Source organism: Gossypium arboreum, chromosome 7, assembly GCF_025698485.1.
Source record: "Gossypium arboreum isolate Shixiya-1 chromosome 7, ASM2569848v2, whole genome shotgun sequence".
In the NCBI taxonomy this organism is placed as follows: Eukaryota; Viridiplantae; Streptophyta; class Magnoliopsida; order Malvales; family Malvaceae; genus Gossypium; species Gossypium arboreum.
This window is the reverse complement of record NC_069076.1, coordinates 89935601-89947744: the sequence shown is the minus strand read 5'-3', so window position 1 is coordinate 89947744 and position 12144 is coordinate 89935601. Positions and strand designations below refer to the sequence as shown.

Sequence of the window (12144 nt, the reverse complement as noted above, 5' to 3'; positions counted from 1 at the left end):
ATTTATACTATAAATAAGCTTTACACAGACAATTAATCACCCACCTAAAATATGACCCACTTTTGTCGAGTCAGCAACCTTAAATTACACTTTTGTCCAGTCAACAAAAAAAAGTCTATTCCCTAAAAAAGAAAGGATTTCAGTTTTTTCAATACGTGAATTTCTTTCCTTGAATAATAAAAAAAAATCCACTTAAATCATTAATTTTTCTTTTTCTTTTTATAATTTAGCCCCATAAATAAGGTAGTTAGCAGCCATAGTAGTATATGAACCTAAAACTTGAATTCCAATACCTCCCATAATCACCATGGATCTTTGCACTTACCTTCAATCAATTGCAATTTTGTTGCTGTCGTTATATATTTTCTCGAGAAGAGCACCCAAAAATTCCAAGAAAAGTTGCATCCCTGAACCATCTGGTTCATTGCCACTCATCGGTCACCTCCATCTACTAGGTGGGAAAGAGCCAATCTGCAAGAAGCTAGCAACAATGGCAGACAAACACGGCCCACTCTACTCACTCAAACTCGGAACCCACCGAGTGTTGGTGGTGAGCAGTTGGGAAATCGCCAAGGATTGCTTCACGGACAATGACCGAACCCTGGCTACTCGAGCTAGCATCGCTGCTGGGCGGCACATGGGTTACAACAATGCCGTCATGGCACTCGCCCCATACGGCGAATATTGGCGTAACATCCGTAAGATAGCCACGGTCGAGCTTCTTTCTAGCCACCGTTTAGAGAAGCTAAAGCACATACGTTTCTCCGAAATGGACTCGTTCATCAAAGAGTTGTACGGACTTTCACGAAACGGTGCCAAAGTGACCATCAACGAGGCTTTGGAACGATTGACGTTCAACATCAACCTACGGTTACTCGTCGGAAAACGATTTTCCGGTTGTGATTACGAGGAAGTAAACAGCGAACCGTGGCGGTACGGGAAGGCCATTAAACGAGCGTTGCATCTTTCCGGGGTCTTCGTCTTGGCGGATGCTCTACCGTACCTCGAATGGCTTGATATTCAAGGTCATGTTCGTTCCATGAAGAAAACAGCCAAAGAACTCGACTCAGTAATCAGTGTTTGGCTCGAAGAACATCTAAAGAAGAAAAAGGCAAACCAGGGTACCTCTGAAAATGATTTCATGGACGTGATGTTAAATCACTTACCGGAAGATACTGTAATTTCAGGCCATAATCGCGACAACATTGTAAAAGCAACAACACTGGTAATGGTCCCATGACTTGTGCTAGCTTTTAGCTATTCTCAATAGCTTCCGGTGGAGTTTATTTATGGTATCAATACTATATATACTTATTTAAGTTCAATTTAGTTAAAAATATGCTAAAAGTTCTCATAGGTTATGCCGGATTCATGTTGAGCTCTTGCATGATATGAGCATTATATATAGTTGCAAAATGCAACTTAACTCGAAATATAAATATCAAATTTTATCTAAAATCAATATTTTTTATAAATTTTAGGGTTATATGGGTAAAAATATTATATCTTTTATATCTTTATATCTTTATATCTTTTTTATTAAATATGAACAAATTAGTCCATATACATTAGATGAAAGAGAAAACTAGTCTCTCTATTAAAAATCTCATTTCTACTATTAAAATTGATCTTTTCTAATGAAATAATTAAATAGTTACATGTGCCATGTGTATCTCATACTAATATATAAAATTCAATCCAATATCTTACTTTTACTGCTATTAAAACTCTATTGTTTACAGATTCTTTCATTGACTGGAGGAGAAAGTACATCAGTGACAATCACATGGGTACTTTCTTTACTACTGAACCACCCGAAAATTTTAATGGCTGCACAACAAGAGTTGGACCTCCATGTTGGAAAACAAAGATGGGTCGAAGAATCGGACATTAAGAACCTCAAATATCTACAAGCCATAGTTAAGGAAACTCTACGATTATACCCACCAGGACCCATCACCGGAATCCGTGAAGCCACCAAAGATTGTCGCATTGCTGGCTACGATGTCTCAAAGGGTACTCGTTTGATTGTGAATCTTTGGAAATTGCAACGAGACCCACGGGTTTGGGAAAATGCCGATGAGTTTCGTCCAGAAAGGTTCATGACGACGCATGTTGATTTCGACGTTAGGGGTCAAAATTTTGAATACATGCCGTTTAGCTCCGGTAGAAGGTCATGCCCTGGAATCACGTTTGGGTTACAAGTTGTTCACTTGATGGTGGCAAAACTAATTCAGGGATTTGATATTAAGACCGCAGAAGGGACTGCGGTGGATATGGAAGAAGGCTTAGGACTTGCCTTACCTAAGCTGAATCCTATTGATGTTGTTCTAAGGCCACGCCTTCGTACGGAGTTCTATGAGTGCCTTGAAGACATGAATAAATACTAGAGATTTTAAGTATTTTATATTTGATTAAATAAATAATGTCCAAATTAAGGTCTTGAATATAAGAACGTACGTATAAATATTATGTTTTAATCGTCACAATCAAATATATATTAAATTTAAGTTGTATGATAAATTGAAATTTTAAATATTTAATTTAAGTTTTATAATCTATTTAATATCTGGAGTAAACATGGTGTAATGTAGACGTGTGGCTTTAATTTATTTAAACATTAAACACATATACACATATATTATATTCACATAACTAAAACATAAATATGTTTAAACATTAAACACATAATTTAAATCATAATACAAATATCAATAAAAATTCAAAATCATATAAAATATATGCGGCATTGCCTTTTGAAAACATAATCAATATACATTCGTATATTATACCATATCACCTTATATCATAGCATAATATTCATTATCATAAAAGATAATAGCTAGCTTTACAACATGGCCAAATATACTTCTTTTACATTGCAATTTCATGCATATTATTATATTAATATGGACCATTTTTAACACAATTACCAAATCAAAACATACTAAAATTTATATGCATACTACTAACCATTATGCATACTACTAACCATTCAAACATCATCTATTCGGCCATTAATACACATACAAATATTTTATACCATTTCTATATGACTTAATAAACCAAATTTATAAATATTAGTGCCAAATCAAAACATGCTGATTTCACAAGTTATACATTATACCAAAATATCATACACAAGACCAATTCTTCTCTTATCTATTCGACTAGCAAAATTAACTTATACACATTCATTAATTTTCAATTAACAAATGAATTTATATAGCCATTTCACATACAATATATATACTCATTATTTTACATCTTACTAAGCCAAATTATAAAATCATACTTGACGTTTCTCATTATCGAAACATATAACCAACACCACAAACATATATACCTTGAGATAATATATATATCAAACCAATACATCATATGCCTAAATATATATATATATATATATATATGCAAATGCCGAATCATCAATCAAACATATACATTACCCAAATTCAACATTTAGCCGAATACACTCATCAACCAAATTAAACCATTACTATCAAATACAAGACATAAACGAATCATTTTAACCATGAGGAACATAACAAATATAATTCATACTTATGTATATATCATGGCCGATTCAAACAAACCACATCCAAAATCACCAACCATTTTCAATACATATAACACATACAAACCTAACTATAGTTTCATATACTCACATAACATATTAGCCATTTTCGCATGGCTTAATATATACATAACTTCAAACTTAACCAAATATAATTTAGCCTATACATGCCATAGGTTCAAGTTCAAACTTATAAAATACCAAAAACGGTCGATAGTGTGATAGACTTTGCTGACGATCTCCGAGCTCGTAACTAGCCACCAAAATCTATAAAACAGAGATAAACATAAACACACACATTAAGCTATCATAGCTTAGTAATTCATAAGCAAACAATTAACTTAATGACAATATCAACTCAATTTAACCAAATCAATTTATGCTTTCATAATCACATTTAATTTCAAGCTCGCAATTTCATATATAACATATACTTTCATATATAAGTTTTATCTTGGCCGAATATATCAAAGTAACAATCAATTTCAAAACCATAGTACGATTATATGACCGAATATACACACTCATAAGCATATACTCTTAAATCAAACTTTAATATCTCATACTTATTTATATATCATGTGGCCGAATATACTTCACCAATACGCATATGTATTTACATTAACATAAGGTATAATTTTGCATTACATTTCAAATAACCAATTTACCTTATTTTCAAATAAGTAATCAACTATTTCATACCTGATCTCTTAGCTCGATTTACACATTTGATCACAACTTATCATTGCCCGTTGAACCATTCGGAATTGAATAGGATACTCGGATAATCACACATATTATACAATCCCAACATCCCAGACATGGTCTTACATGCTATCACATATTGATGCCACTGCCCCAGACAGGGTCTTACACGAATCAAATACGATGTCGATGTCCCAGACATGGTCTTACACGTAACCATATATATTGATGCCAACATCCCAGATGTGGTCTTACATGAGAACACATATCGGAAAATCCTGTGTCATAATATATGTATCCTAACTATTCCTAAGGTTCGTACGGGACTTTTGGACGTCATAACTCAGTCGAATCGAACTCCTACACATAGCTTTCAAGCATATTCACATTCAGATTTCCTATATACATTTCCACATAATTCATTTCAGCATATAAAACTCGTATTTATTTGAAATTAACAACATCTATTTGCTTATAAACTTACCTCAGACAACGATAATCGAAACGGGACGACTAATTGACAACTTTGGTTTTCCCCCGATCCAAATCCGATTTCTTTGGTTCTTGATCTAAACATATTCAAATTAAACTCATTCAAGCATAATTTCATCCAATTTAGTCCAAAAACACATAAATGGGAAAATTATCATTTTACCCTGACATTTTACACTTTTTACAATTTAGTCCAAATTGCACAAAACACAAAACATGCAAAATTTGCACACACCATGCTTAGGACGAATCTTCCTTATGCTCATACAAGTCCATACATTTCATTTATTTTATATTTTAGTCCCTTAAATTATTATTTTTACAATTTAGCCCTAAATACTCAAATTCATCAAAAATTCCAGTACAAAACATATTAATCCAAAACATATCTTTCATAATTCATCAACTAACATCACAAAACTCAAATATTCATCAATGGCATAACTCAAATATTCATCAAAATCAGAAATTCAAGCATAGGCTTTGTACATTACACTGCAACGATCTCAAAAACGTAAAAATTATCAAAAACCGAGCTAGTTACATACCTTGATTAAGCTTCAACAATGGCCGAATACCTAAGCTTTGTTTCTTTTCTTTCTTTTTCAAGTTCCGGTCAAAAGAAGAAAAATAAACTAATGGCTTTTAAATTTTATGTTTTATTTTATGATAACTTATTATGCATTTTCCATAATTAACCTTTATAATTTTATAATAAAACTATATAATATAAGGTTACTACCATCCATTACATGCTATCATGGAAAAATTGCAGCTTAAACACTTCAAGTTATAAAGACAATCACATTTCGGTCCTTACACATTAAACCATTAAATTTTTATTTTACGCGATTAAGCCCTTTTATTAAATCGGGCACTCAAACGATAAAATTAAAACACGAAAATTTCACAGATATAAATTCACACATAATAAATACAGAAAATAATTTTTAAATATTTTTCTAATTCGGATTCGTAGTCTCGAGACCACCGTTCCGAATAGGGTCTAAATCGAGCTGTTACAATTTGCTGATGCATTGAAATTAAGAAGTTGAGCTTGGTCTTTAGCAACTTAAGAGCTCCGTCCAAAATCGTCTCGTAAACCTTCCATTCCGATCACTTACTATGGGTTGAGGCACGCCTTAATGTTTCACCATGTGCTTTAAGAAGAATTGGGTTGCCTCTTCGGCCAGGCAACACTTGGTGGTAGGGATGAAGGTCATGTACATTGAGAATCAATCAATGATGACCATAATGCTTCCATACCGATCAACCTTTTGGAATCCAATGATGACCATAATGCTTCCATAGGCGCTCTGGTTTGGGAAATGGCTCTAAAAGGTCGACGGGTATCATTTTCTCCACCTTGTCTTGCTGGCACACAAGACATGTCTTCATATACGCTTCAACATCATACCTCATACATGAACTATGTTAAGATTTAGTGTCTTTAGTGTCTTTAGTGATGTAGTAATAGTGATGTAGTAATATTGTCTATGTATTTGTATTAATTAAAATTAAGTAAAAATTATAATTAGATCCTTTAATAAAATTGTTTTTTTAAAGAAAGAATTTAAATTATGGAAACTTTTATTTTACATTATTATCTTTATTTTTCAAAAACTTATTAAAACAAAGTAAATTTTAAATGTAAAGTCATTATAAGATAATATAATGTTAAAATAAAATAAATTATTCTCTATTAATTAATAATTACCTCTTAATCTGTTTATTATTTTTAATTTTATGGAAAAATTTTATCAAATATTTTTATCATAGATTATAAAATGTATAAAAATTAAATTACCAAAATATTAATTTTCCATTGATTTAGCTTGTTCAACGACTTATTAATAAAGGCCTAAGTTTAAAAATACAATAAATTCAAATATATAATAGTAGATTATTATAAAATAGAAATTTTGCATCTTAAGTTTATACCAAATAACTTAAGTCTTCTTGGACAAAATTCGATTTGGGAACCCTAAATTCTATTTTTTTTTTGAAATGACATGTCTTCAAAATTGATTTTTGTATATTTCAGTGCAAATTTTGAAGGAGTTTTGAAAAAAAAAATAAACTTTTGATTTTATAATCCTATTTGAAATCTAATATTTTCTTCTCTTTTTTTTCCTGGCGGATTTTGTGTCGAAAATGCTATTGGAGTCCACGCAAAAAGTTGAAAGCACTTTGTTTTAGCACAGATTCGATTTTTGATTAGTAAGAAAAAAGGCATTGGAGTTGATAAAATTAAGGGGAATTTGATTAGTGTTGGTTTTAGGGATAAAAGTTATATTTAATCTTTAAATTCTTTTTGGTTGTTAAATTATTTTTAGACATGAAATTTTGTAAGTTTTTTCAATTTAATCATTAAAATTGATTTTTGTTTATATATGATGATATAACATTCAAAGGTCATGTCATGTTATTATTCCCGGAAGGAATTCAAGTTTAGAGATTAAATTGGAAAAAGTTGTCAAGTTCCAAAACCAAGTTGAGAAAAATTGTCAACTTCAGAAATTAAGGTGTTGTTTGATAAACTAAAACGTTAAGTGTTGAAAACTAAATACTGAATTTAAATTATAAAATCAGTATGATATATTTCTTAAAATTAAGTATAAAATCTAATTAGATTGCTTGATAAATAGAATCTTTAAAATTTTTAAAGGTAAAATATTTAAAGAATAATACTATGTTTGTTAGGAGTATTGTTTTTCCACATGTTGTAATTACAATAGTTTTTATCCATCTTCTAGTTTTAAGTTTAAATTTATACAAATTATTTTTTATTTTATACCTACCTATTTCAACACATATGTATTTAATAAATTTTTCCTCCGGTAATTATACAAGTAGCCAAATATAGCATAAGTGACAAATAGTTTGTAATTTAATTATCATTTTTTATATTTTTTCATTGAAAAAACTTCTTTTTATTAAAAGTATTTAAAAATTAAAAATTAATTTAAACTTTTCAATAACTTATCAAAATTTTATTTTATCCTTTGTTTTATACATGTTTGATTACTGCATGGTGTTATATAAGTTTGGCGATTGTCTTGTTTGATGTATGCTTGTTTTATATATTGAAATGATTAATAGATATTGTTTGGTTGAAAGTTAAACATTTCCAAGATCTGATATGATAAAAAATTTGTTGATAAATTTATTTTATATTGTTAGTCATTTGTTGGGTTTCATAGTGTTTGATATATTGTTAGATATTGTGCCTTATTCTTGTGTTTGATAATGTCGAGAAAATTCTGTATCCACGTCACTAAGATTGATAGGAATAAAATTTTCATGCCTTAGATAGCATTTAAGTGCGAAAGTTGTGCTCCGAATTAAAATTTTGTTTAAATTTATTTATATTTATAAATAGTTAATTCAAATTTATATTATGTCTATCTATATTTTTTTATTTTTAAATCATATTATTTTTAATTTAATATATAACAGTCTAATATATTCTTCATTTATTAAAATTATATAAGTATCTTAACTTTTTATATTTATATTTACATTATAGTATTATATATTATTATAGATTTAGTTTTTTAAGTGTTATAAATTATATAATATGTAAAAATAATATAATATAATATATTATAAACATAGATAATGGGATAGGCTAGGCTCGGGCATTGAACTTTTGAGACTGAGCCTTATCAACCCATATTTTAAATAGGCTCGGGCCACTGCAGTCAGGGCACTTCGACAAGCCATATAACTTGCCTTATGTAATAGCCCATTTCCCTGTAGTGTCGGAATAGTGATTTAGGGGCCACAAATTCGACGTGTAAGTTTGTAAATGTTATTATTTAATATTTATGAGTCAAATATGATATTAAAATAAATTTTGAATTGGCAATTTATGCTATTTGAATGAATAATTAGATTCAAGTGGTATGACCCTTAAGTCAAGTAGTTTTAGAAAATGAGGTATCGGGACCTCGTTTCTATAAACCGAACCGTATGTTATTAAGGTTGTATTAAAATTTGGTTAAGAAATTTTAATGTTTAGATAGTTAATTAAAGAAAAAGGATTAAATCATGTAGAATGCAAAATTTAATCGTTATTAGTTATTTGTGTTTAATAGCTAAATGGTAATGATTAAAGGGCTTTAAATAGCTATTTTACCCTACACTTTTGAGTGGACATATAAGTACATGCAATTTATATATGAAATAAGTTGAAAGTACGGTTAAAATTGTAATTTAATAATAGTTAAAACATATAAAAAAATAAAATAACATGCTATCATTTTTCTTCATAGGAGATAAATAAACCGAAAAAAATAAATGAAGGAAGCCATTTTTGAGTTAAGGTTCGGCCAAGCTCCAATTTATGCATGTATGTCCATTTTGCACTCGTTTTTAATTATTTTTATGTTTTTATTATCGTATTAGTTTAATTTAGTTAATTCGGGGATCAATTTATTAATTTGTTAAATGCTTTGAATTTTACCATAGATGAATTTGTCATATTCTTGAAATTTTATGATAGATTATTAAGCTTGGTTTTTAAATATAAGTATTCTGTTAAGTAATTTTTGATGATTTACAAGTTTAGGGACTGTTTTATGAAAATGGTAAAATTCAAGAAAAATAATGTAAATTGTGGATAAATCTTGGCTGTTATAAGATTGGGTGAAAATTGGCTAGCATGATTTATGGTTAAAAATGGTGAAATTGCAAGTTTCGGGTCTAGGGACTAAATTGCATAAATGTTAAAAATATTAGGGGTAAATTTATAAATTCACCTTAAAATGGATTATAGGTTTGAATTAATTATGCTAAGTTATTTGAATGGTTTACTTGAATAAAAATATTTATTTAGATCAAGAAACGACTCAAACGAATACTAATCGTGGGAAAACTAAAATAGCGGGTTAGTCGTTGGATCATGTTAGGGCATTGTTTCGGTATAGGTAAGTCCGTATGAACTGTAATTGCTTCAATATTGTTTAAATTAAATGTTTGTTATGTTGTTTTGATGTAAATGAATTAGAATACAAATGTATCAATGCTATGATGAATTGACGGATATCAAGTCCCGATTGAACCTTAAGAATTCTTAGGATACAATGACATGTCATTAGGGCTTTCATGTTTCGGGTGCTGGTCTTGAATGTCCTACAAATGGCTAAGGTCTTGCATTTGTTGCGGATTCTCCATAGCTTGTATGAGTAGCATCGTGTAGCTTACATTTCGTGTAACACCCCTCACCCGTATTCAACGCCAGAATAGAGTTATGGAGCATTACCGGACTTACAAAACATATAAACATACTTTTCTCATACATTCGGTCATTTCAAGCAATCTTCATTCAAATTCAATTTATTTATCCCTTATACGAGCCTACGAGGCCCAAAACATGCTTTGGGAGCAGTTCGGGACTAAACCAATAACTTATGAAACTTTTATGAAACTTCAAAAAATTTTCTCAAAACAAGGGACACACTCTCGTGTGGCCAGGCCGTGTGTCTCACACAGCCACTAGACACGCCCATGTCACAGGCCGTGTGGACATTCGAAATTGAAGCACATGGTCGTGTCCCAGAACATGTCCGACCTCGTCTAACTCTCTAACTTAGGTCACACGGCCAACACACACGTCCATGTGGATAGCCTGTGTGCCCTAAAAATGGCCATACACGCCCGTGTGCCAGGCTGTGTACTAGGCCGTGCCAAACCTGTAGGGTATACTGACTTATACCACACGGCCAAGTCACACGCCCGTGTGTGAGGCCGTGTGGAGCATACTGACTTGTTTTCAAAATCAACACTAGGGGACACACTGTCGTATAACATGATTGTGTGTCACACACGGCTGAGACACACACCCGTGTCTCTACCTGTGTGGACAAAAATAGGTCATTTACTAAGCCATTTTGCCACCCATTTTGCACATACCTAGACAAGCTCAATTGGTACCATTTCAAGACACTAATATGCATCCAAATACCATCAGCCAATGTTCAATTCATAACATTTCTTTACCAACAATACAAATCACAAATATGCCACAATTTGTCATCCAATTTCATACCTAATTCACATATACAATTCAACTAACTAAACACTTCCAAACATGCATTATCATATACTAATTCACAAGCATATTACTTCCCAAATTATCAACTTCAATCACACAATATAGGTCAATTATCAAACTCATAATAGAACCATTTGCACATATATATACATTATAAAGTTCATCATCATATGCCAACTCAAATGGCCAAAATACATGTCTATCAATCATACAAAAATGACATAAGCCTATACATGCCATATACCATATTTACACAACTCAAAAGTACCAAATAGATGTCTGATAGTGCGATGAAGTCTCTGACGATCCATGGATCCTCGCTAGCTTTGAAAAACTATAAAACATCAAAAATTAAACAAAGTAAGCTATAAAGCTTAGTAAGTTCGTATGTAAATATGAAATAATCATAACATTCATTAACATTTCAAAATGGATAACATAATTAACATTTAAAGCATCAATCAATGAGCTAACATTAAGTTTAACCGTACTGTAACTCATAAATCCTCAACTTCTTCTATCTCGTTACATGTATAGTTTTCAGTACATACCTGTACCGATACATATCTATTTATCACCAACTCTCTTGCCAAATCACTTTGAGCTTATAAATGCTTACGATACAAATAATTCTTTTTTCTGATGCCATAGTCCAACTATGGTCTTACAAATACGTCGCCAAGGCCCTGCCGTGGTCTTACATTCACATGCCATAACCCGTTTATGGTTTTATTATCCGATTGTCATAGCCCAACTATGGTCTTATATAGCAACTTACCTTACATAGATTGTACATTTAATTCCAAATATTCACATTTAACTAATAGGATAAATATTATCTCATTTTCATCCATCAAATAAATAAATACACATTTAAGTTCAATTATACGAACTTACCTCATGTATTGAAATGACGAAACGGACCGATTATTTAATTACTTTACTTTTTCCCTGATCTAAGTCCGAATTCCTCTTTTCTTGATCTATAAGTAATCAAAATCAACTTATTTATTCTTCTATTTATTCAATTCAATCCAAAACACACATTAGGGAAATTTAACACATTTTCCCCTAAACTTTTACATTTTTACAATTTAGTCTTTATTTCACAAAATCACAAATTCATGAAATTCAAGACCAACCAATGCTAGCCGAATTACCATAATACCCCTAGTAGCCCACATTTTTCATTTATTTCACATTTTAACCACTAACTTTACACATTTCTCAATTTAATCCCTATTTTGCATTTTCACTAAAAATCACTTTACAAACTTGTTTAACTAACATCAAATATCCATAATCTATCATT

At 30.8% G+C, this 12144-nt stretch overlaps 1 protein-coding gene across 1 annotated transcript; it reads left to right on the top strand.

Annotated features, from left to right (window-relative positions):
* Nucleotides 1-255: 255 nt before the first annotated feature.
* On the top strand, nucleotides 256-2467 carry LOC108487326 (dimethylnonatriene synthase). The gene is made up of 2 exons (XM_017791641.2): nucleotides 256-1225; nucleotides 1743-2467. Exons 1-2 carry the CDS (start codon nucleotides 308-310, stop codon nucleotides 2388-2390), a joined length of 1566 nt encoding a protein of 521 aa, XP_017647130.1. The 5' UTR covers nucleotides 256-307; the 3' UTR covers nucleotides 2391-2467.
* The last annotated feature ends 9677 nt before the right edge of the window (nucleotides 2468-12144 follow it).